At 45.0% G+C, this 27720-nt stretch overlaps 1 protein-coding gene across 2 annotated transcripts in view; it reads right to left on the bottom strand.

Moving 5' to 3' along the window:
- LOC306923716 (solute carrier family 45 member 3) overlaps positions 1–27720 on the bottom strand; it is an 83966-nt gene that overhangs the window by 38750 nt on the left and 17496 nt on the right. The window contains exons 1-2 of one of the 2 annotated variants that reach the window (XM_079501984.1): positions 14400–14537; positions 1759–2043 (exon numbers count right to left, since the gene is read on the bottom strand). In XM_079501984.1, the coding sequence (XP_079358110.1) occupies positions 1759–1906 (148 nt within the window). In that variant the 5' untranslated portion in view covers positions 1907–2043; positions 14400–14537. Of the gene's footprint in view, positions 1–1758; positions 2044–14399; positions 14538–27720 lie in introns of those variants that run through there. The other variant, XM_079501983.1, reaches the window with a different exon arrangement.

Below are 27720 nucleotides of genomic sequence, written 5' to 3'. Positions count from 1 at the left end.
CAGGTGACCATGTGACCCAAGCAGCAGGTGACCATGTGACCCAAGTAGCAGGTGACCATGTGACCCAAGTAGCAGGTGACCATGTGACCCAAGTAGCAGGTGACCATGTGACCCAAGCAGCAGGTGACCATGTGACCCAAGCAGCAGGTGACCATGTGACCCAAGCAGCAGACACAACAAGCATGGCTTTGAAACCCTGCCTGGGAAAGAAAGAAGCTGCATACGGTATGTACCCTGAGCCACAGATACGACATAGGTATATTTAAAAAAATCGTCCTCGCCCTTCGTCGTCAATGTTTGTGTTTACTAAATGTTTGTGTTTACAGTTACACAATGTGAGTGTAAACCAGGGTTCCCCAATAGGCGCAGCGCCCCCTTGTGGCCCCTGGAAGAATTAAAACAAACGTTTTTTGTTTTGTTTTTGGGGGGGGGGGGGGGGGGTGTCCCAGATATAAATGGCATTAAATGGGGGTCAGTAGCCTATGCATGTCAAACTGGGCACCCCCTCAATGACCACTGGTTGAGAACAATTTTTGATTAATTAATGAAAAAATTAAAAACCCAATTCTTCACGCGTGCGGACTCGGCCCCCAGCCTGGTTCCCGAGTCAAAATATGGCCCTTGAGGAAAATTAATTGGGGAACCCTGGTGTAAACCCTCAAAGCTGGACATAGTTGCCTCATTGGGCACTGCAGTCCATTAATTTGAATATATTTGAATACAGAGCGAACGTTTTTAACTCAAACCCTTGCTTCTGGGCGAGTCCCTGGAACAACATATTTTCAGATGGGGGTCGGCTGGCCAAATACATATAATTTGTGGGGTCCTTGACAGGAAATAGTTTGAGAACAACTCATAAAGAAACATAGGGTTTTGAGAAAACTCATGAAGACATCTGTAGGAATCTGTTCTCAGGTCTTTAACACAATCAGCGCCGGGATTTCTTTCAAAATAGAAGCTCGGGTGCCGGGCAGATAATGGCAGCTTTTACTCTGAAAGCCGGGGGCTTCCGTTCCGTACAAAAACCCGGGAGGCATAATGTTGCTTGCTTACCTCGCTATGATTACGATCGAGTCTCTCTAGAAGCGTTAATATTCCGGGGCGAGAGGCATGTTGAAGTCAGAAATTAAGACAGACGTATAGCCATCTGGTCAAAACCACAGAGAGCTCCCTAGATTACGCGTGGGCGAGCCTTTCTTTCTGATCGCTAAACAGGGAAGTGAATGGCAGCGTGCATGCGCGAACAGCAAGGAGTACATTGCAGAAGGAGAGGCCAACACCCCCCAAAAAAAAGAAAAAAATCTTGATATCAATGAAAAAGTGCTAGGACGTGTGTACACATCGTCGCAATCCATCGGTTGGATTAGCTATGACGTTTTCCACACTACTGTCTGAATGTGTTAACCCATTTTGGGGCGGGAACCCCTTTTGGTGTTTTAAAGCATTATGTTATAATTTAGCTGTTGAAAAATAGCAGATCTACAAGTTCATAGCGCGGCACTCGGTGCCGCGCTATGAACTTGTAGTTCTGCTATTTTTGAAAAATCGTTAAAAATGTGACTAAAATCTTTGAATATATATTCTTTCAGAGTGAACGTTTTTAACTCAAATCTTTGCTTCTGGGGAGGTCCCTGGAACAACATATTTTCAGATGGGGGGGCCAAATACAGATAATTCTGGGGGTCCTCGACATGAAATATTGAGCACCACTGATACAGAAACAAAAAGGTTTTTCAGAAAACTGTCAGGATACCCTACCTAGCACCATGGTCATGTAGCGCTCCTGCACCCCGGCCTCCAGCAGCAGCGGGGGGACGTAGGTGATGCCGGCGGCCACACAGATCTCCAGGCCACAGGTCAGCGAGTTGAGCAGGACCAGTCTCCACTGAGCCCTCCATCCAGGCATCCTTCTGCTCCGCTGCTCTCCTCCTCTGGGACAGTGGGAGGAGGGGGGAGGAGGAGGAGGTGGAGGTGGTGACACACTGCACACGCACGTCTCAGATGACCTGCAGGGGCCATGACGCTCTCCTCTGCATTATGGATCTGTGGGGGGCACAGAGCATGCATGGTCAGTGGCGTGCACAGATAGACACCTAGGGGGTGCTAGAGCACCACCTGCCCTTGCCCTCTGGACAGTAATGTGCCCTTTTTGGAAGAAAAAAAAGGAAAAAAAAGTACAGTGTGTACAGTACATGGTACATGTACAGTACATGGTGACATTGAACAATTCTTGATAAAAACAAAACTTCTAATATATTATTTATGCCACAAAATCTATAAATCTCACACTATTAATTAAGGCAACCGGCCGGTTCCACACGCTGCACAAGATGCCCTTTTTTCACTTGAGCACCTGCCCCTCTAAATATCTGTGCACACCACTGGGTCCTGCCCCTCTAAATGTCTGTGCACACCACTGGGTCCTGCCCCCCTAAATGTCTGTGCACGCCACTGGGTCCTGCCCCCCTAAATGTCTGTGCACGCAACTGGGTCCTGCCCCCCTAAATGTCTGTGCACGCCACTGGGTCCTGCCCCCCTAAATGTCTGTGCACGCCACTGCGCAAGGTTACAATAGTTTGGGCTTTTTCATTATAGTTTAGTTTTAGAACTTTTTATTTTTATTTTCTAATTCAGTTAGTTAGTTTCGACTTTAAAAAAAATCACACCCGTGTGAACTGAGTGGTGCACTCACTGCCCTGTGTGAACGCCTGTGTCACTCACTGCCCTGTGAACGCCTGTGTCACTCACTGCCCTGTGTGAACGCCTGTGTCACTCACTGCCCTGTGTGAACGCCTGTGTAAAGCCCAACACACACCGTCTGTGAAGCGGGTGCGCAGCGACGCGGCACAGTATTGCCGCGCGTCATAGCCGCACAGCAACACCCACAGGACGCGGCGCGCTACCGCGCGGCTGGCCAGCCACGCCCACGATTCCCGGATGGAGGCTTTGTGAACTTCTGCGTCACTCGCTGCCCTGTGAACGCCTGAATCACTCGCTGCTTTTGTGAACGCCTGTGTCACTCGCTGCTTTTGTGAACGCCTGTGTCACTCGCTGCTTTTGTGAACACCTGTGTCACTTGCTGCCTGTGTGAACTTCTGCGTCACTCGCTGCCCTGTGAAGACCGGCGTCACTCACTGCCCTGTGAACGTCTGCGTCACTCGCTGCCTCTGTGAACGTCTGCGTCACTCGCTGCCTGTGTGAACGCCTGTGTCACTCGCTGCCTCTGTGAACGACTGCATCACTCGCTGCCTGTGTGAACTTCTGCATCACTCGCTGCCTGTGTGAACGCCTGTGTCACTCACTGCCTCGTTTGAAACGAGACCCTAATAGAGGATGCATAAAGTGAGTCGAGTGGCAAAGTGAGTTTAATGTTGTTTAACGCCGTTTAATGCAATCAGATAGGACTTTTCTGTTTGGATGAAAGCAGTTTTTTTTGCCACTCAGTAGTAGGCACATAACTTCTGGGTATGATGATGATGTCACACGCATACCCTCTATACCCCCTCACTGTACACCAGGGGTACACAACCTACAGTACAGTGGTGGAAAAGTACTCACAATTTTTACTTAAGTAACTATCAATACTGCAATGTAGAAATAATTCTATTACATGTTTTTGTACCAAAAGTACTTCATAATGCAAAATGTTCCGTTTCACGGATATTTAGATATCTTAATTAACATGAAGAAGTTTTTTAAAAGTCCATCGACTGGTCATACAAATAAATGTCACAAATTATAAGTTCAACGTCTATGTTGTAAACTTATAATATTATTGACAGACAAGTCGCCACTGTTCCTTCACCGGTAGCTGTGGCGACCAGCTCCATTGAGGGGATACTACATGCAGTGGAAAAAAACAAAGTACCTTCTCAAAAGTACCTTCACACCCCCATGGTGTGTGTGTGTGTGTGTGTGTGCGCGTGCGTGCGTGCGTGCTTTTATTCACAATTTACATTTTAGGCATTTAGCAGACGCTCTTAATCCAGAGCAATTTACAATTTACAAGCATGGCAATACATCACATACATAAAAAGTATAGTTATCATGAAACATACGTAAGCTAAGAACGTAACAGTGGAATATCTATATAATGGAACTATGCATGTATACTTTATATTGTAAGTCTACATAAAAATGCTATAAGTCTACATAAAAATGCTAAGTCTACATAAAAATGCTATCAAAGTCTACATCAAAATCTACAATCTACAATCTCACATTGTGTCGATGTAGATCGGCTAGTAGAACTATTTTAACCCATTTATGTATTCTGAAAGAATATATATTCAAAGATTTGTGCCGCATTTTCATGATTTTTAAAAAATAGCAGATCTACAAGCTCGTAGCACGCCACTCGGTGGCGCGCTATGAGCTTGTAGATCTGCTATTTTTCAATAGCTAAAGTATAACATAATGCTTAGTTAAAAGGTTTTTTAAAAATAGTACAAAAGAAAAGGGCAAATAATATACGTTTGGGGATAAGGGGTAAGGGTGGCACAAGATAGGGCCCATTGTGGTTAGATTTAGTGGTTAGGGTTAAGAGTTATGTTTAGTAGCATAGCAGATCTACAAGCTCACAACACATTTGTAGATTTTTCGTGAGCTTGGGCTTCATGCTTAGGGTTAAAAATATCAACATCTTTTTAAAAATGGCATTCATAAATACCCCATAAGTCCCGTCCTGTGTGTGTCTGTGTGTCTGTGTGTGTGACTGTGTGACTGTGTGACTGTGTGTGTGTGTGTGTGTGTGTGTGCATGCGTGGCTGGCTCTAGCCCCAGAGGTCAGCCATGGTCTCTGCCCTACATTCTAAGAGGAACTCTCTTGACATCTCTGCCTACCACTGGTTCTGCTTTGTTTGTGCGTGCGTGCGTGCGTGCGTGCGTGCGTGCGTGCGTGCGTGCGTGCGTGCGTGCGTGCGTGCCCCTCTTGACATCTCTGCCTACCACTGCGCTCTGCTTTCATGCTGGTTGAATGGCTGTGAATCCCCTCCGGCAGACGGCAAGACTCCCCGCCAGGCCTTCCCACCAACCACACACAGAAGGAAAAGGACCCCCCACCCGACCCAACGGCACAAACACAGAGATGTGATTGGTCTATACCAGCCTGTAGCGCCACAGGCTGCCCCCCCGGCTGCCCCCCCATCCACCCCCACGGGCCCCGGCGCTGCTGGGTCAGATTCCAGGGTTTTGTCCAAATTGAACGGTTTGCTGAAAGTCGTTTTGACAAGTGTTGGGTGGTAACAGCGTTATAAATAGCACTGTGATAAAACGGGAATACTTTTTGGGGGTAATGGAGTAACCTAACGAGTTAGTTTGCAATCAACACTCCGATTGATCCATTAAATCATAGCGCCCAGCGATTTATAGCAGTGGAGCACTTTTACCGACGGACCGTATGTAGATGAAGCAGCTAAATGTAGCCAAAACACTCTAGAGCCGATCGACAACAACGGGAGGTATGATTAAATCTATCTCGACTAGCGTCGGGACCTTGGTGGGCCGTCTAACACATGATATTTTCTTAGAATTGGACGGGATGATTTAGATCAAGAGTTAATGTTTTAAGTCTCGTCGGCAAAACAGGGGTGTCACGGTGAACTTCGTCCTGGGCGCTGGGTGTTACTAATAGAAAGGACGTGTCACAGTGAACTTCGTCCTGGGTTACCTAGTTATAGAAGCTACAGGGTCTATTAGTGGTCTATTAGAGTCTATTGCCGAATATTTTTATTAGGAGATTTATGTGATTTTTTTTTTAAATCCAACTCAACCCAAAATAACCTGTACAGCGAAATAATTTAAGTGTGAGCAAAATGCAAATCAATTTGGCTCAGCAAAGTCATAAAACAGTGGCCGGGTGGAAACCCGGCCCCTCCTCCCGTTATAATGGTATGCTCCATAAGAGCGTCGCAGTCCCTCCCGCCCCCCGACCCCGGAAAATAATTCCCCGTTCATTTTCCTCAGACTTTTCAAAAAGTATTTATTTAAAGACGTTTACGCCGGACAATTAAAGTCAACTCGAGTTGTGACAAATCATGACATGGGCTGATCAAATAATTAGAAAGAAGAAGAAAAAAGGCAGGTTACACTTTTTGTTTTGTTTTTCTTCTTACTAATTAGTTGATCGGCCCAAAACATTGTGTTTGTCATGATTTGAACGAACCCTGACACAAAAACAGACACATCTATACAAGCTCTCAGCGCGTTGGGACCGGTGCTGCAAGAACACGGCAGGTTTAGATCTGCCTTTTTTTCGACCCGCGACCCACTGTAAGCTGTAATCACATTGCACAAATCCGTTAATTGGACAGCTAACTAGTGCTGCACGATTCTTGCTCAAATTTAGAAATGAGATCTCATAGGTGTCTAGAATCTGGATCGCCATCTGTTTTGCAATCAACCCATTTAGACCTGAGGACGATTCTACAAATGTCTTCTGAATCCTGACAGTTTTCTGAAAAGCTCATGTTTCTACAGTACGTCAGTGGTGCTCAACCTTTTGTCATGTCAAGGACCCCCAGAATTATCTGTATTTGGCCGCCGACCCCCATCTGAAAATATGTTGTTCCAGGGACCCTCCCAGAAGCAGAAGTTTTGAGTTGAAAACGTTCGCTCTGAAAGAATATACATTCAAAGATTTGCGCCACATTTTCACGATTTTAAAAAAATAGCAGACCTACAAGCTTGCAGCGCGGCACCGCAATATGAGCTTGTAGATCTGCTATTTTTCAATAGCTAAATTATAAAAGAATGCTTAAAACACCAAAAGGGGTTCCCGCCCAAAATGGGTTAAAACACCAAAAGGGGTTCCCGCCCAGAATGGGTTAAACTCTAGATGGGCCTGCCCCAAAGTTATTTGTGCAGCCTGGCAAAACTAGAGTTCTCAACAGGCCCGGAAATTAAGGCCCGGCCCTATACCTGGGCCCTCAACAAACCCTGTACATTCAAGGCGCTGCCCCCCGCTGCCACCCTTAGATCTCCATATATGGAGCTGACCTATTCCAACATTCCATATGTTGATCTGACCTCATCGCACTCTGTATACACTCAAGACACGCTCCATATATGGACAGTGCGCTAGGTCGCTTCTCGCCCTCATAGTCAGGCGTCTTACTGGTGTAGTGTGTGTGTGCATGTGCGCGTGCGTGTGCGCTTGCGTGCGCGTGTGTGTGCGTGCGAGTGCACACGTTTGCTTTAGTCATTACAAAAACTCTCAATTTGCCCGGTGCTATTCAGCAACCGGCCCCCAAAATCAGCCCTAATTGACTCTTGCAGCACAAACAGGCTTTGTGTACATTGAGCCAGAGAGAGAGAGTCACTTTACACAGAGTTCTATCGGGGGTGTTCTTCATATAAACAGTAGGGTGGGGGGGGGGGGGGGGGGGGGGGGCATTAAGCAGAGTGTTGGGTCTCAAGAGAAGGTGGTGTGTGTGTGTGTGTGTGTGTGTGTGTGTGTGTGTGTGTGTGGCTCAGAGGTGACATCAGAGCCACCATGGTTGTGGTGGGAACCTGGGTCTGAGAAAGAGGACGCGGTTTTTGGCTCAAGCTGAATGGCTTCCAGAGCCATTAGTGACTCTCTCTCTCTCTCTCGCTCTCTCTCTCTCTCTCTCTCTCTCTCTCTCTCTCTCTCGCACCAATAAAGGGACACCATCAAAAATAGCAGATCTACAAGATCACATTGCAGAGATTAAAATAGGGTGCATTTTGCATCCCAAAATGCAGTTTATAGTTAAGGGATGCAGTAAAAAAAAACGACCTCTGCATCCACGGGATGCACTACTGTACTGTTTTTTTATTGCAGTTTATTTTGCTAGCTTTAGTTATAATAGTCATGTTTTCTACACGCAATTTGTAAAAATGGCAAAATATGACTACTAACGTCGTTGAAGTGGGACTCATAAAATGTCCCTGCAGGGACTCATCTAAAAGACCATCCCTGCATCCCGGGACTCATTACATTGAAAACCTATTGACATCACTGACACATTGTCAGACTACAAGCTCACATTTTCGGACGAGCGCCAAAGTACATAAGCAGAGCTTATTTGGGATCCTTGACATGAAAACATTTTGAGAACCACTGACTATTAGAAACATAGGTTTTTTTTCAGAAAACTGTCATGATTTAGATCAGGGGTTCTCAACGTTTTTGGCCGGGGACCCCCGAAAATGCTTTGGCAACGTCTCGGGACCCCCGCCCCGCCCCCTCCCGACCCCCAATATAAATTGACTGCTACAATAACCTTAAACCATTTTGGGCGGGAACCCCTTTTGGTGTTTTAAGCATTGTTATAATTTAGCAGTTATTGTTATAAAATAGCAGATCTACAAGCTCATAGCGCGCCACCGAGTGGCGCGCTACGAGCTTGTAGGTCTGCTATTTTTGAAAAATCGTGAAAATAGAATTTTTTAAAAAATCTTTATTTTGTATTTTTTTGGAAAATAATTTTGGGACCCCCTAAAATAATTTGGCGACCCCCCGAGGGGTCGCAACCCACGGGTTGAGAACCCCTGATTTAGAAGACATTTTGTAGAATCTGGTCTCAATGGGCTAAAGACAGAGAAGACGCGACGACGGAAGAGACAATGACATTCAATTAATGTCATCAAGAGCAGGGGTTCTCAACCCGTGGGTCGCGACCCCTCGGGGGGGGTCGCCAAATTATTTTAGGGGGTCCCCAAATTATTTTCCAAAAAAAAAGTTTTAAATTTTATTTTCACTTTTTTTCAAAAATAGCAGACCTACAAGCTCGTAGCGCGCCACTCGGTGGCGCGCTATGAGCTTGTAGATCTGCTATTTTTCAATAGCTAAATTATAACAATGCTTAAAACACCAAAAGGGGTTCCCGCCCAAAATGGTTTAAGGTTATTGTAGCAGTCAATTTATATTGGGGGTCGGGAGGGTTCGGGGCGGGGGTCCCGAGACATTGCCAAAGCATTTCCGGGGGTCCCCGGCCAAAAACGTTGAGAACCCCTGATCAAGAGGACAGACAAGCATATAAAAGGCTTCTAATCATACGCCTGGCTCAAAATGTCCAGTAACTCTCCCTCCTGCCGCATAATTACACCCAGTGACTCAGAATCCTCTTTTTACGTTTAAAAAACATTTATATGCACTGTATGTGATATTATACAGTGCACAGCCGGGAAACTATGAAGATTAGTGACTCCCTAACCGCTCTTGTTTTGAGCCACGACGTACACGGGTTCCCGTTTGTCGCCGCACGCGCACATAACATACTCCTACGGGTCGGAGCGGCGCCTGTCGGCAGGGAGGGAGTGTTGGGTGGGAGGAGGAGGACAGACGGAGACCCCCCCCTACTACGTCCTCCCGGTGGGGGCTCCTCACTGGCGTAGTGTGAGCCAGACAGACAGTAGGAACAGCATATAGGCTCGTTTATTTTATGAAACAAAATTGGATACGAGATGTATTTATGTCAGTGCACGTGACGTTATCATTTTCGTGACTTATAAGGGAAGAAAACCACACCCGTGTGAACTGAGCGGTGCACCTATACTTGTACTGTGATAGTTACTGTACTGTGCGGTACAGTGTTGTTTATAGCTATTGTGTTCAGTGTGAATGGGCCTGGAGGCTGCTCAACAGTGCCACTCAGTGGTCACCCAAAGGTGTTGCAGCTGTCCATACTCAAACAGACCCATTCATACATACAGTACACACGAAGGTTGACAGGAACGCACACAAACGTCACATCCGGTTCTAGCCTGGGTTAAAGAAAATGCTCTTCCCCATAAGAGTTATAATAGCGTACTGGATCACTTTCAGAGCGATTTGTTGGACGACAGAAATATTGACCGGCAAGAAAAATCCATCAGAAGGACACACAATCGTTCACTCGCCCTCGGAAAGTTGACTTATTATTTAAGTATAAGAGACGATTTAGCCATGGTTCACATGGCGCTGGTCTGTCATGGCGGAACTGCAACCTGTTTAAACACACTTTTCCCATTTACAACGTTAACGTCTACATAAATGTTCAGATTTCAAATGTCTCGCCCCAGAGCCACGAATGTTACAATCCCCCCTCGGGTGGGTATAAGTATACCCGTATCTTCAGCATTGTTCAATAAAAAGTAGAGCTGGGACTCGATTAAAAAAAATAATCTAATTAATCAGAGGCTTTGTAGTTAATTAATCTCGATTAATCGCATTTTAATCGCATATCAATATTCAACCCGAGAACAGTGAGAAACCTTTTTTTTCAAATGTTTTTTGGTATCCCAGTGAATAGTGACTACGGGATTCCACTCATTTTCAACATTTTACTGTCATTAATATACCTTAGAGTTGTGTGGATAAAATAAGAAAGTCCCCCCCCATTCTGTGTTGCCTAGAACTGGAGGTCTGAAAAGTAACATTATGAAGTACATTTTTGTGATGTCACTGAGATGTACTTCATAATGTTACTGTTTTTTTCAGACCTCCAGTTCTATAGGCAACACATAATGGGGTGACTTTATTATTTCCAGTGCACACAACAACATAGAAAAATGTTGAAAATGAGTGGTATTCCCCTCTAAGCAATACAACTTTTTTTATCCCAACAGATAAACAAGAGCAGCAAGTGCCTATAATAGACACTTTATAGGCCCTATATAGTGTCTTCAGTGTGTATATGAATACTCAAATGTGCTTTACCAGGCGGGGCATGAGAACAAATAAAAACAACTTTATTATGGGGGAAACATTTCACATGAGGTTGGGGCTGACCCACGCTTGCTACTTCAGTATGTTTCGCATCGAGGACAGCTTGACAGCTTCGTGCTGTGGTGAAATCACCGCGCGTCTCCGGTGGTCTGTGAGACATGTTAAACTGAAGCAGCTAGCAAGCCTAGCATAGAAGCTAACGTTGGTCATAAATGGATCCTTTCCCTCTGAATTGCACATAGCCATGCCGCTATCCACGCGTCCATCCGATAGCTTTTACATCTAAATGTCCCATCCATGGAGCAAAAGCGATATAAGCGGCTTCTTCATTCATTAATTTGGGTTTGGACTTTGGGCTTTCTGACGGAGCTGTAGACTGTAGTGTAGAGTGAACAACTGCTGCTGCTGCTCGCGTGCCGCAGCCTATTCAGTACTACTAGAAACGCACCCAGTGAGAAACGTTCCGCGGTGGAAAAAAAGGTGCGATTAAATGCGTTAATTTTTTTAACGCGTTAATTTTTCTGTAGTTAAAGTCCCGGCCCTAATAAAAAGCATTTTAAATTAATCCGATCGGTGGCCATTTTATCAAAGAGTTATAAGTTATAAACAGAGTTATAATAATCAGCATGCACCAACCATAGAGTATATAAAGGATAGAGACCGAACTGGAGCACTAGCCTCGCCCCCAAGCTATTCATTTCGATGACGTTGCTCAGTGGCGTTTTGAAGCACCCGGAAGACTGCCGGAAGTACCTCCTCCGGACCTCAAATTTGAGGTCCGGGGTGACGTATGGGTGACGTAGGGAGTGATGGTCCTACGTGTCCGTGCACGGGTCCGCCTGCAGTCCTTCCTCTTACCACTAGGGCCCAGAGCTTCAACGTTGGAGCGCCTCACTGGCCCCTTGGGCACCAACCGATAGGGGTGCATAGTTGAAAGCACATGGCGAAAAACTGATCAAATGTAGCTTTTTATTGAACAATACAGAAGACACCGCCATACCGGTACTGATATCAGCCCAAGCAGAATTGTAACATCCATGGCCCTGGGGTGAGAATGTGCGTAAAACACTTCAGGCCAGGGCTACCATGAGTTCACAGGGCACTGCGACGCGTTGTGAGTTTGTAGATTTTTGGTTTATGCTGGGGACCTGGGGTTCAAGTGGTTTATAATAATCAGAATCACATTAGCCTTATCTCTTTATACTTTATTGCATGCGTCAAGTTGTACAAGCAAGCGAGATCGGAGATATGTTTTCCTCTTCATCGTGATCTCCCTCTCCCTCCATTGTGTTACCACAGCGCAGTGTTTAATCGCCTGGTAGAGACACTATAGATATGATCAATTAAACGTACCGTAATATCAAAAGCCAACAGCCATTAAGTCATCAATAATGTTTATAGAAGTAGTTTAGAGACAGTTGGAACTTGGCACGGGGCCATTATCGTTTGGCAAAGTGCCGTTCGGGATTTTTACAAACATGCTTTAGCTCGTATTAATGTCCATGTTTTAACCTATTTAGACCTGAGAACGATTCTACAAATGCCTTCTAAATCCAAAACAGTTTTCTGAAAAACCTATGTTTCTATGTCAGTGGTTCTCAAACAGTTTCATGTCAAGGACTCCCAAAAATATCTGCATTTGGCAGCCGACCCCCATCGGAAAATATGTTGTTCCATGCAGGGACCCCCCCCCCCACTCCCCCAGAAGCAAAGATATGAGTTAAAAATGTTCACTCTGAAAGTATATATTCAATGATTTGAGGCACATTTTCACGATTTAAAAAAAATAGCAGATCTACAAGCTCATAGCGCGCCACAGAATGTTTAAACCACCAAAAGGGTTATCCCGCCCAAAATGGGTTAAACTGTATTTTCTGTACGTTTGAAACCGCTATGGTTTCGTTTGGCTTGTTTTGTGTATAAACTCTGCATAATAATATATCCCACTTCCAAACGAATGGTGTCGGTTAGCCTACTTGGAGTTCATTAGAACGTGTTCTGTAAACATCATTGATGAATTATTAATGGCTTTTTTTAAATATACATTATGATAAGTTTGTTTGATCGTATCTATTGAAAAGTGTCTCTTACCAGGCGAATATCTCAGGCCATCGTGTGTTGTGTTGGATCATGTCCAGCAGTCAAGGAAAACATTCCAATCGGACTTTAGGCTCGTTTCATTTTCTAAAGTCTAGCGTTCCTTGTCGAGTCTCAGTGGCAACAAGGATCTGTGCCGGTTTATCTGGCAAGATCCATGACGCCTACTTTTAAATTTGTAGAATTTTAACCTATTTTGAGCGGGAACCCCTTTTGGTGTTTCAAGCATTGTTATACTTTAGCTATTGAAAAATAGCAGATCTACAAGCTCATAGCGCGGCACCGAGTGCCGCGCTACAAGCTTGTAGGTCTGCTATTTTTGAAAAATCGTGAAAATGCGGCACAAATCTTTGAATATATATTCTTTCAGAGCGAACGTTTTTAACTCAAATCTTTGTTTCTCGGGAGGTTCCTGGAACAACACATTTTCAGATGGGGGTCGGTGGCCGATTACATATCATTTTCTGGGTCCTTGCCATGAAATATTGAGCACCACTGATACAGAAACATGAGGTTTTTCAGAAAACTGTCAGGATTTAGAAGACATTTTTTTAAATTTCGACGTCAGGCCAAAATGGGTTAAAGCATCTGCGTTTGAAAAGCCAACACCCCATGCGGTTTTTTTCCCGGTAGGGAGAACTCTGAACTTTACCCCATGCAGCTCCACCCTCCAGCTATATTGACACCCCTGATGACAACGCTGTGTGTATGTATGGGGACACACATCGCTGGTCATTGGAGCGGTTATAGGCAGCACTCAAAAAGAAACTCCAAATACAAACGATTTACGTCATCAGTGCCCTAAACAAACATTAAAGTCCATAGACTTGGCCCGGCAAACGATTTACGTCCTAAGAGCTCTCTAAACAAACAAACATCCTGGCTGTCATATGACACAATCTTCAAAAGCCATGCATGCATCGAGAGGAAGACAATGAATAACCCGCAGACTCACAGACTCTCTCTCTCACTGTCCGTCTCTCTGTGAAAGATTTTCCGTCATCTTCAGCACACAGCTGTATACAGTTCCTTAACGTACGCTATACGGTGGAGGACACGTCCCGGCGAGGGACAGATGTTTGGACATGTGACAACGTCCCAACTGTCCACGCATGACTGACTGACTGACTGCCTGGCTCCTTCTGTCCTGCCACACAGTCACCCCGGACAACATTTAAACCAGACTATTTACATCCCCAGAGCTCACATAAACACCCTCCTCCCCTTACACGTTCACACACACACAGAGAGAGAGAGAGAGAGAGAGAGAGAGAGAGAGAGAGAGGTGGAGTAAAACGATACTAATCCTGATGAAGAGATGGAGGAAGTGATCTCCAGACTTCCATGACTGACTGACACCAGGAAGGTATAATTCCATTCAGAGCACTCGTCCTGATTCAATAAACACACACACACACACACACACACACACACACACACACACACACACACACACACACACACACACACACACACACACACACACACACACACACACACACACACACACACACACACACACACACACACACACACACACACACACACACACACACACACACACACACACACACACACACACACACACAGTTTTTGACCACCTGCCCGTGTGTGTGTGTGTGCGTGCACGGACCTGTCAATCTGCCATCTGGGAAACTCCCAAAGTACTTCAGGAATCCTGTCACTTTCTTCCGTCCGCCTGTTGGTCCGTCCGTCCGTCCGTCCGTCCTGCCTGCCTGCCTGCCTGCCTTGCCCTGCCCTGCCTGCCTGCCTGCCTGTCTGCCTGTCTGCCTGTTTGCCTGTCTGCCTGTCTGCACTCACGACGAGGAAAAAACTATGCAAGTTTTCCCACGTTCGTTCATTAAGTCACAGCAACGCGCGCGCACATGTCACAGCACGACATGACGCAAGCTGCGTAGACCTTCTCAGCGTTGGCGACACAAACAGACAGACAAGGCACAGCAGAACTCCCAACCGTATAACCCCTAGAGAGTCACAAACAGACAGACAAGGCACAGCAGAACTCCCAACCGTATAACCCCTAGAGAGACACAGACAGACAGACAAGGCACAGCAGAACTCCCAACCGTATAACCCCTAGAGAGACACAGACAGACAGACAAGGCACAGCAGAACTCCCAACCGTATAACCCCTAGAGAGACACAGACAGACAGACAAGGCACAGCAGAACTCCCAACCGTATAACCCCTAGAGAGTCAACAGACAGACAAGGCACAGCAGAACTCCCAACCGTATAACCCCTAGAGAGTCACAAACAGACAGACAAGGCACAGCAGAACTCCCAACCGTATAACCCCTAGAGAGTCAACTCAAAATCGGGGGTTGTTTTTAACCATAAATCAAGCATTCCAAGACAATATTGTCATCACATAAAGTAGGGACGGTATATATATATTTCCCAAATTCTACTTGTGGGGGCATTTCATTGGCATCACATCACAGGTATAGTAATAGTTAGTAAAGTACACACACACGCGCGCACACGCACACACCCCCTTGTGGTATGCACAGGAGGCAGTCAGGAAACAAAGAGTGAATTGATATGACCACAGTAATGCACACCGGACCACTCCCCTCTCTCTTTCTGTGTATCACTCCTCGCTGGGAACCCTATAGAACAGAATAGATCCTCAACATGGTGTCATGTTCAGCTGAATAGCCAATCCGGACGCAGCTCTATAGTTAAACCCCCATAGACCACTCGTTTGTCTGAATGTGGACCACTTTAACCTATTTTGGGCGGGAACCCCTTTTGTTGTTTTAAAGCATTATGTTATACTTTAGCTATTGAAAAATAGCAGATCTACAACTTGTAGGTCTGCTGTTTTTGAAAAATCGTGAAAATGTGCCTCAACATTTCTTTTAATTTCGACGTCAGGCCTAAATGGGTTTAAAGCCTTAAAAACCCTGCTGCTGTGGCTGTTTTGGGGCATGCCATTGTAGTCAGAAATGTTTACAAAGTTTCAAATGTCTTTCTTTCTCTCTCTCTCTCTTCCCCCCCCCCCTCCCCTAAAAAAAGAACAAAAGTACCCGCTCTACAAGCTCACAACACACCGTGCTAGGTTTTGGATCTGATATTTTTGCTATTTGTAAACAGGTAGAGGGCTATAGGGACGGGGGAGATATGAAAAGATCATGTTCACAACATTGAGACCAACATAAATAGTCGTAATTAACAATATTATCATGGCAATCAATGACAATGCTTAAAACTCTTTTTGCTTCAAAATCTGATTCACAGAATTAATTTTGAAGCAAAAACATTGGAAGTGGATGATGCTCCAAAACAAATACTGTACTTTTCAAAACAGGTGTACAGTAACTTTTAAATAAATACATTTCAAGTGAGTCGCGGGTTCAATTCCCGACCTTTGCCGCTGGTTAGTTTGTTGGATGTGAGCTGATCCCCAAGTTTCTCCGTTTCTCTAAATCATCCAACTACATTTAGCTGCTCCGGCCACATCCGGTATAACTTCCAGTCCGTCTGTAAAAGTGCTCCGTTGCTATAAATCGATTGGGTGCTATGATTTAATGGATTAAATAACCCCGGGCAATCGGAGTGTTAACCAGCCTGGGACTGGACCTCATTGTCCTGTAGACTATCTGTATAGTGTTAACCAGCCTGGGCCTGGACCTCATTGTCCTGTAGACTATCTGTATAGTGTTAACTCTTTGAGCGTTTCAAGGATTTCTATATAGTAGGTAGACTTCTCTATGGCCAGAATGGCGTTTTTGAATGATTTATTGAAAATTCTCTGTTGTGAATGTGTGACAACGAAAGACCTTCAGAGAAAGCTTGACTTGTCTGCTTCCAGGAAAAAAATGAACTGAGTTGATACAATGTTTAGTTCTTGTGTTGGAAGCCATTTAAAAGAGCCTGCATTTACACTGTTTCTGTTTCTAGGACAACCAAAAAAAGTTATGCCCGGTTGAAGTTTTATTTTCTAAATAACTTTTTTTCTGCTGGGCGTACATAGCCATGCAATATCTCATTTTAAAGGGTGAGTTGTCTAGTTCAATTAAAATAAAATAAAAAGTTTCTCACATGTACCACTGTAGATATTTTGCCATCTATAAATAGCATGGTCAGTCATGATCAATCTGACCTATCCAGCTAAAAGTCCCCATAGCTCTGAAATTGGAACATCATATAAACTCAATTCTTTTTTGGGGTAAAATTAGACATTCTAACGCACATTTTGATATATACCATGTTTACATAGTCTTACCAGTACCTTGTCTATTCATGCATGTATCTCAAAAACCTGTTATGAAGAAACACAGTTTTGATAAAAAACACATCCAAGGACATTGTTTTGATATGACTTGGTGCCCATGATATGTATCAAAATATAGACTTGAATGTATACTGTATTATAAAAAAGAAATTGAGTTATTACCATCTACCGTTACAGAGTAAATCACAGTTGAAACTTGCTTAGTCATATACAATAAACCTCACAATAGTGAACAAAATAGTCATGACAGGTCTAACTCATTGTAAAAGAGTCTTTTATTTTTTACGACTACTAACATAATAAAATGATAAATATTACAGAAAATAAGTAGGCCTACATACAAAACAGTTACTCCTCCCCTAGCTCTGATCCATAGCTCTAAATGCGCATTTAGAGCTATGGATCAGAGCTACTCCTCCCAAATGTCCCCAAACCCAGTCCTTGACGGTGTGTGTGTGTGAGTTAACCTGACTCCGCCATATGGGGCAGCAGAGTGTACAGTGTGTTCCCCCCTCCTGCTCCCATCTGGGAACTCTCAGGCAGACTTGATGCCCGGCCACAAAACGGCCTGGCCAATCAGCAGCAGCTTCTAGCAACTTCTAGCAGCAGCTTCTAGCTTCTACTAGTTGCTGCTGATTGGCCAGGCCGTTTTGTGAGCAACTTCGCTTCTAGCTGCTGCTGATTGGCCAGGCCGTTTTGTGGCCGGGCATCAAGTCTGCCTGAGAGTTCCCAGATGGGAGCAGGAGGGGGGAACCCAGTTTACTCTCTGCTGCCCCATCTGGCGGAGTCAGGTTATGTGTGAGTAGGCTAAATAAAAAAAAACACCCAAAAACTGCCCCCCCTGAAATGAATGAATGAATGAATCCGGTTCAGTGTCGGAGAACGCCATCGCAGTCTTGACTCTTCATCCTCCTCCTCCTCCTCCTCATCTGATGCCAGTTCTAAATATATAAAAAGAAATAAACATTTTAGCTGTAGTCAGTGCACGCTACTATTACATGGCGTTTTACCCGGCTGCTGGCGATCAATGATTTTATTGTGCAGTGTCTTTGTGGGCCGAGTCGTGGCATGACAAATACAAATAGATGCTTGTATAAGTAGTATCACGATAAAATAATATGGCAACGTTAGAATGAAACACCAATGAGTGATCGCTGCCGCTGGTAATGTAGCTAGCTGCCCAGGGTATATCCAGCACCATTGCGTCGCAATCATCCAGCAACATTGGTACTGGCTATTGCCCGGGCTTGTGGCCCGGCCAATAGCCAGTACCATTTGTGCAGTGTTTGTTAGCAACTACTACTAGCCAACAGCCAGTGGAATGTGGTGACGTGATGGTGCTGGATATACGCTGGGCAGCTACATTACACGCGATCACTCATTGGTGGTGTCATTCTAACGTCGCCATATTATTTTATCGTGATACTAATTATACAAACATCTATTTGTATGCCACGATGCCACGATTCGGCCCACAAAGACACAGTACAATACATTCATTTGATCAGATGTTTTTGTTAGCTACGTCGATCACCTATAGTACCGACCCTTGTTATATATTCTCCGACTATGCATGTCACGATGACTAAACCAGTTAGATCTATCCATATATGGTTCTACCACATCTATCTGATATCAGCACTAGGTCGGCTCGGGCCAAATATAGGGATCGTCTTACTAGACATGTCATATTAGGGCATTTTCGAATACAATAAAATTACCTTTTAGCGAAGGCATCAGCCTTGGTGGTAACTCCGGTGGGGAGAAGAAAAAACACTGCACACGTGTAATCCGCGAGGGTGGATGTTGCAGCCCGGCCAACGGTCTGGGACTGGAGAATGCCACTGGACACGGATGGATCATTTTTCAGATTGTTTTTTTTGCGGCGACTGCAAACCTGGCTGAAAAACTCTTCCTCCAGTGCCCACCTCGGAGGAGTCAACCAACCCCCCTGTTCACTGGGGGCTGGGCGTCAGTTTCCAATAGGAAAGCATACACGTGTGTCACGTGACACGGGAATTCTGGGAAATGTAGTTGATATTTATGCTCAATACTATATACAGAGGTGCGGACCGAATTAATATATTGGTATTAATAAAAAAAGAGAACTACGGAAAATCACGTACAGGGCAGAAAAGACTAATGCAAAACTCCACGTGTTTTCCAGTAGTAATCTGTCTAAGGGTTAACCAGCCTGGGACTGGACCTCATTGTCCTGTAGACTATCTGTATAGTGTTAACCAGCCTGGACCTCATTGTCCTGTAGACTATCTGTATAGTGTTAACCAGCCTGGGCCTCATTGTCCTGTAGACTATCTTTAACCAGCCTGGGCCTGGAGCTCATTGGGCCTCATGCGCCAACCGTTCTTAAGAAGTTCTTAAGAGGAAATTTGTTCTTAGACCCACTTAGGAAGTTTTTAAGAAGGTTTTGGGATCCCTCAATCTTTTCTTAGCTGTGATTTGTTCTTAGGTAAGAACAGAATCTACGCACACTGTGGAGCACTCTTAGGGTGCCTTTTTCGTTCTTAAGTGCAATCTGAAAACATAAAGGAAAAACAGCGCCATCTGCATGATGCTCAAAGTTTGGTCTGAGGACCTCAAGGGGTCCTTGAGGAAGTTCCAGGCAGTCCACAGCAAAATATGGAACATTTAAATCCCATTTTATACTTTGAAAATAGCCAATCTACAAGCTCACAAACGCGTCCCATTACTGCCCATTTTGAGCTTGTAGATCGGCTATTTTCGAAACATTTTGATAAATCTTCAAAACATTTCCCTAGCAGAAAATATTTTCATATGGGGGTCTGCAGAATGCATGTCAATTTGGGGGTCCTTGACATGAAAATGTTTGAGAACCACTGGTTTAGAGTTCACAACCCAACCCAACGCACCATACCCACCACATAACCCCCACCCCATGCACCCACCATCACCCCCCCCCCCCCCCCCAAGTTGACTATTGTGAGATAAATAATGAAATACATTCATGATTATTGAAAATATTGAAATATTGAAATTTTCTGTTCACTTCAGTACCTCCACAGTATTATTGGAGTCTGGTGTTCCACCATATTTAGACTTTAGTTTAGGTATTCTTGACTTCACTCAACTTTATTTCTATGTGTGATGTCCTGTGATTTCTGTGTGCTGCAATCACACACAGGTGTGACTGCAGGCAAGGCCATGGAGTCATGCAAAACCACACCCACCTGGGTGAACACAGGTAGGAAAGTTAATTCCCAATGCCTTATATGGGATTGGTGGGGCGGTTCCCTATGGTAATTAGGATGTTAATTAGGATATGTGGGGCGTCTACCTATGATCATTTGAATGAACTGGCACACCCCTTCAAGTTACGAGGATTTGGATTCATCATCATAAGAACATGCTTACGAACAATTCTGCCTACTTAAGAACGTTTCATGAATCTGACTGGACTTCTCTTAGGAATTCACTTAGGAAGAAATGTAAGAGGAAAAGTTAGGAACTTATTGGCGCATGAGGCCCATTGTCCTGTAGACTATCTTTATAGTGTTAACCAGCCTGGGCCTGGACCTCATTGTCCTGTAGACTATCTTTACAGTGTTAACCAGCCTGGGCCTGGACCTCATTGTTCTGTAGACTATCTTTACAGTGTTAACCAGCCTGGGCCTGGACCTCATTGTCCTGTAGACTATCTTTACAGTGTTAACCAGCCTGGGCCTGGACCTCATTGTCCTGTAGACTATCTTTACAGTGTTAACCAGCCTGGGCCTGGACCTCATTGTCATGTAGACTATCTTTATAGTGTTAACCAGCCTGGGCCTGGACCTCATTGTCCTGTAGACCATCTTTAACCAGCCTGGGCCTGGACCTCATTGTCCTGTAGACTATCTTTACAGTGTTAACCAGCCTGGGCCTGGACCTCATTGTCCTGTAGACTATCTTTACAGTGTTAACCAGCCTGGGCCTGGACCTCATTGTCCTGTAGACTATCTTTATAGTGTTAACCAGCCTGGGCCTGGACCTCATTGTCCTGTAGACCATCTTTAACCAGCCTGGGCCTGGACCTCATTGTCCTGTAGACTATCTTTACAGTGTTAACCAGCCTGGGCCTGGACCTCATTGTCCTGTAGACCAGTGTTTCCCAACCTGTGTGCCGCGGCACTTTACTGTGCCGTTTGATGGCCCATAATAAAGACAAGGAAAAGGATTAAGAATTAGGTGGCATTTCACATTGCATATGAGCTTCTCCAAATTGTATTTTTTTTAAAGGAATTAATTTTTTATTATTAAATCCCCCAACGTTTTTTTATTCAATAAAGTCTGAGGTTCTATATGGCTATGGGCTGTGGTACTGTGGTAATAATAATAATAATAATTCAAAAAAGAAAGAACGAAAAAGAACTAAAATAGTTCATTTTTTGGAACCATGAACTTTAGTTCAAAATATTGAATGATGAATATATATATATATATATATATATATATATAGCTACGTTTCGTAGTGATTCGACGGGAACGACACTACTTCGTTTTAACGTTGTATACACGCCCATATCTCTTCCCATCGCATTGAATGATCACAGATCTATTTTTTTTGTCTAAAGTTTTTTCATTCCAAAAAGTTTGCCAAGACGTTTTTTCAAAGCCCGGGGGAATCCCTTTTGGTGTTTTAAGCATCATGTTATACTTTTGAAAAAATAGCCGATCTACAAGCTCATAGAGCGGCACTCGTAGCGAACGTTTAACTCAAATCTTTGCTTCGGGAGGGGGGGGGGGGGGGGGGTCCCTGGAACAACATATTTTCAGATGGGGGTCGGCGGCCAATTACATGTTTTTTAGGGTCCTTGACATGAAATATTTTGAGCACCACTGATATAGAAACATAGGGGTTTTCAGAAAACATGATTTAGAATACATTTGTAGAATCTGGTCTCAGGTCAAAATGGGTTAAACTAAGGACACAATGGAGGGGAGGAGAGAGCATCACACACACACGCGCGTGCGAATGTAAGGTACAACTGCAGACCATTTTCATCTCATCGTCCTGCGATTACCTTCCCTGTCCAAACAGTGTTGTCTAGAACACACACAGCCTCTCACCAATCATTAACCAACTGTGTGTGTGTGTGTGTGTGTGTGTGTGTGTGTGTGTGTGTGTGTGTAAGGCGAAATGTATGTCTCTTAAAAAACTATAATTATTATTTTACTTTTTTTATACAGGCGATTATGAATCTTAAAAAAGTGTCTAAGCTTAGCAGAAAAAAATTGCAATGAAGCAATTTCATGACTTCTTTAGAATGTGTTTGTTTTAAATCATCATGCGTGCGTGCGTGCGTGCGTGCGGCACTGGTCAATGGTGACACTTTAGGTCGCCCATGGTATTGCCGTACTCTACATACATACTGTACATACATACATACATACTAGGGGCATACGTAGGGACACAGCTGTTCTTTGGTGGGGTTTTGGACATAGCCTACATGGTTTCCACCTCACAGCGACGTTACTCCACGATGCCAGCTCCCCGGGTGCAGTGGCGCCCCAAACCCTCCAGTCGGCCCACATGGACGCTCTACTTTGATAATAAAAGCCAGCCAGTGCGTCACAAACAGAGCAGTACGTGGGTAATAGCAGCAGGCCGTATACTGTATCGTTGCTGTCGTGCAAAAAAAACCTCTTCTCGATCGTACTACAGTGCCACACAAAAGTAGCAGATCTGCAAGGTCGAAACACGTCGCTTCGCGGCGCGTTTCAAGCTTGTGGCGCTGCTCAGCTACATTTGCTGTTTTTTTTTATTTATTTTTTTCATATGTCCAAAGCAATAGTTTTGGACATATGAGGGGTTCCTCCCGACATGGACGGTGGTATAGTCACACACAGTGCTGTGGGTTAGCAGCATGGACGGTGGTATAGTCACACACAGTGCTGTGGGTTAGCAGCATGGACGGTGGTATAGTCACACACAGTGCTGTGGGTTAGCAGCAGGACATGGACGGTGGTATAGTCACACACAGTGCTGTGGGTTAGCAGCAGGACATGGACGGTGGTATAGTCACACACAGTGCTGTGGGTTAGCAGCAGGACATGGACGGTGGTATAGTCACACACAGTGCTGTGGGTTAGCAGCAGGACATGGACGGTGGTATAGTCACACACAGTGCTGTGGGTTAGCAGCATGGACGGTGGTATAGTCACACACAGTGCTGTGGGTTAGCAGCATGGACGGTGGTATAGTCACACACAGTGCTGTGGGTTAGCAGCATGGACGGTGGTATAGTCACACACAGTGCTGTGGGTTAGCAGCAGGACATGGACGGTGGTATAGTCACACACAGTGCTGTGGGTTAGCAGCATGGACGGTGGTATAGTCACACACAGTGCTGTGGGTTAGCAGCATGGACGGTGGTATAGTCACACACAGTGCTGTGGGTTAGCAGCATGGACGGTGGTATAGTCACACACAGTGCTGTGGGTTAGCAGCATGGACGGTGGTATAGTCACACACAGTGCTGTGGGTTAGCAGCATGGACGGTGGTATAGTCACACACAGTGCTGTGGGTTAGCAGGACATGGACGGTGGTATAGTCACACACAGTGCTGTGGGTTAGCAGCAGGCACTATACTATGTCACAAATGTCGCTGCTTTCTGTGGTTAGCTATAGCTAGCTAGCTATAGCAGGCCAGAGACTCATTAAAAGCTAAATGTCAGCCACATTATAGATAGCCTGAGCGATGGGAGGGATCAATCACTCACTGTGTTGCTCCCATAGCAAATTAACCTTTAAAAGTAAATACGTGACGCTAATGCTAAAACACATGCAGCACTGCTGCATGCACGCACGCACGCACGCACGCACGGCTCGCACGCACGCACGCACGCACGCACGCACGCACACACGCAGCAGAGGAAACCATGGTTGAGAGTCTTGCTCAAGGACACTTCTGATAGTAACACAGCCAATAAGGGGGAGCCCGGGATCAAACTGGGAACCTTCCGGTTCCGAATCCTGGTCCACATCCAGCTGTTGTTGAAGAAGGACCGGCCCCCGGGGGTTCTCACCTCTCCAGGGCCCCCAGGGGCCAACGACTAACACCCCAGTTCATACAAGCATTGTGGTCCAAAAATAAACAAGCTGTCTCTGCGTTATTGTTAGGGAGGTGTCTCTATCGTTTGCGACAGTCAGTCACTCATATTATGATACATTCTGTTTATAGCGAAAATGTAACTAATTCAGTAGCAGTAACAATAGCGTTTTCTCTCAGTCAGTTGATTCTTCATATCCATATGAGTGCAGCGGCCTGGATGATTTGTTTATTTTTCAAACACAGTTCTTATATGAGCCGATCTAAAATCACCCTATGGGGAAGTTAGACTTCGGTGCTCTATTTTAACTATTTTATTTATTTTTCATTATATGTTTTGTAAAGGAATGGTTTTGGTCATACAAGGTTTTCCACCCGACAGCAATATATTGTTCTGTATCAGTATCAGTCAGATTCCATTCAAATTGGGTACTATGACTGCCTATGAATTCCACAGGCCTGTATGGGTACGACCTGGCCTGGCGGGGATATGCCGCTCAGTGCTCAAAGCAAGCGAGTTGTCTCTGTTGCACCGAAACCGGCTTGAACAATGTAAATTGTGTCATGATTGTTGTATAACAGCTGAAAACGTCCCAGTTAGATCAATGCACGAGACCTCTCACAATGACTACACAATGATGCCGAGTCATTTCCATTCATGTGTATGATTAAGATGAACCCAGCTGGATTAAAATGTCATATTTGACGTCAAACGACATCAAGCACACAACAACCCCAACAATAGAAGCACTTCAACCGGGCGTCTCTCTTTCGCCGAACCTGGGTTTCGATGCAGGGTGCTAGCATGGGACGCTTGTTTTACAACGCCGGTTGCTACTAGTAGGGCGTGGTTATATATAACCTCACAAAGAACTATGCCTGAACCTAACCCTAATCCTAACCCTAACCCGTAAAACAACCGCCCCATCAGTGACCATCGACTCAAAGGCTCAGCCAAAGAGAGTCTCCCACTTCAAACAGCACCCGTCGTCATCCCCAACACCCCAACATGGCGGGGAGGAAAAGGGCAGTCCGTCCGACCGACGGCTGGGAAAAAAAATAGGGAATTTGTCAATCAGCGAAACAAAAGGGTCTGCTCGCTCGTAAACGGAGTGAAGGATGAAGACAAGTTCCTTCCTTCCGCCTCGCTTTTAATTGCGTCCCCAGAGGCACACCCCCGAAAACTTGGACGGACATCTGACTGGCCCGACGACGACATCAGAGACAGACACTTGTGTTTACAGTCTGAGAATCAGCTTTCTTTTTTTTTTTCACTGCACTTTCATTCCCAGGACTTCCCAGTTTGATATGAATTAGCAGTGCTTCTCAGAGCTTTTCATGTCAAGTAACCAAATGAATATGCATTTGTGTACCTGCATGAGGAAGCATAGCACTGCAGTGCACACTGAGAGTGTCTATAGAGCGTCGCAGTCCCGCCCCTACCATGGACCAGGAAATTAATCCCAATGCATTTTTCCCATAGACATTTCAACAAGTATTTATTTAAAGACGGTTACGCTGCGGACAAAGCCAACTTGAGTCGTGACAACTCATGACAACACAAACAATATTTTGGACCAAACAAATAATTACAAAGAAGAAAAACAACAAAAAAAGTGTTGTAACCTGCCGTTTTTTTCTTCTTTCTAATTATTTGTTCGGCCCAAAAAATTGTGTTTGTTGTCATGATTTGTCACGACTCGAGTTGGCTTTGTCCGCGGCGTAAACGTCTTTAAATAAATACTTTCTGAAATGTCTATGAGGAAAATGAACGGAGAATCATTTCCTGGTCCATGGTAGGGGGCGGGACTGCGACGCTCTAGAGGCGCACCCGCAAGGATATAGTGGATAATTTGAAGTGTGGAAGGAAGCCATGCTGCCACTCGAGTGACTACTGACCAATCACAGCGCGTCTTTTCCGGGACTTGTCTGTGATGCGCTGCTATAGCCTCATCTTTGCCAAACTGTTGCCTCTCTCGTTTACGCGAGACTATAGTGAAGCACCAATGCGGAAGCTTGCCCTCACTTTTGCACAAACGCCGCCCCAAAGCCAAAAGGAGGCTCTGGTCTACCTTTCTATGTCTATGGTTGTTAAGCACAGAGTTCTGTACTGAAGAGAGTTTAAGTCACACAGACACAGGCTCTGGTCTGGAAACAGCCATGAAAGCCAACAGACTTAACTCCATAGACCCGGCCCGCTTTCTTTCACTCACGCACATCCACACGCACGCACACACATCTCACATATCAAAGGTCTTGGAGCAGGCCTTTCAGCCAGGCTACATGAAAGCCTACACCATGGTTGTCTCTCGTACTTTCACAGTGTTTTCAGACACAGGGCCGCGACTTCAAAAGACGCTTAAATCGCTACCTTCTTTTTTCTCTCTTTCTCTCTCTCTCGGCTCGATTCCTGACTGATTATTATTATGGGTACTTGATAAGCACGTGGCGACGACGAATTGGAAAATGGCATGGTTGTTAAAGATCCCCCCCCCCCTCTCTGTGTCTGACACGATATACTTTAGTGTGTCTGACACGATATACTTTAGTGTGTCTGACTTGACGTGTGTGTGTGTCTGACTTGACGTGTGTGTGTGTGTGTGTGTGTGTGTGTGTGTGTGTGTGTGTGTGTGTGTGTGTGTGTGTGTGTGTGTGTGTGTGTGTGTGTGTGTGTGTGTGTGTCGCGCGCGCGTGTGCGTGTGAGACAGACAGACAGTATTACAAACATGTGTTCATGTTCTTATCACCATGGGAAAATGTGTTCAGACTGACTGGTGCATTATCCCAGCTGCAAGGGCCAAGCAAGCCTCTCTCTCTCTCTCTCTCTCTCTCTCTCTCTGCTACATTGTGTATACTTATTCCGTAGTCTGCACCAGTCCGTACGGCCGTGACTCTTTGCCCACGTCCGGCCTCAAGGCCCATGGAATAAAGATAAATAATATGCCATGACCATGACTGAAAATGTAATGATGATGTTTAGGTAGGTATTATCCTTAATCTAAACCTATGTTGCTGCTGTTCTACATACAACCAGATGAAGAAATCACGGATTGAGGTTGCTTTTATGACATTTCTGACCATTCATGTTGATGCAAAATTAATTTGAGCTCGTCGACGTGCTGCTACTTGTTTTTTTTTGTCTTATTTGAATCCTTAGAAGTAACCGTTTTGGACGAGTCCTTCCACCCAACAGAGACAATATTTATGCTGCTATGATGAAGTTGTGCTATAGTTTGACCACCGTAGAGTTTCTTCCAACTAAGGAGGAGTTCCTCTGTTGGGTCTCTGCTCTACATGTAGTTCCTCTGTTGGGTCTCTGCTCTACATGTAGTTCCTCTGTTGGGTCTCTGCTCTACATGTAGTTCCCCTGTTGGGTCTCTGCTCTACATGTAGTTCCTCTGTTGGGTCTCTGCTCTACATGTAGTTCCTCTGTTGGGTCTCTGCTCTACATGTAGTTCCTCTGTTGGGTCTCTGCTCTACATGTAGTTCCTCTGTTGGGTCTCTGCTCTACATGTAGTTCCTCTGTTGAGTCTCTGCTCTACATGTAGTTCCTCTGTTGGGTCTCTGCTCTACATGTAGTTCCTCTGTTGGGTCTCTGCTCTACATGTAGTTCCTCTGTTGGGTCT

Source organism: Electrona antarctica, assembly GCF_951216825.1.
Source record: "Electrona antarctica genome assembly, chromosome: 5".
NCBI lineage: Eukaryota > Metazoa > Chordata > Actinopteri > Myctophiformes > Myctophidae > Electrona > Electrona antarctica.
The sequence above is the reverse complement of the archived record's forward strand: the minus strand, read 5'-3'. Positions and strand labels throughout refer to the sequence as shown.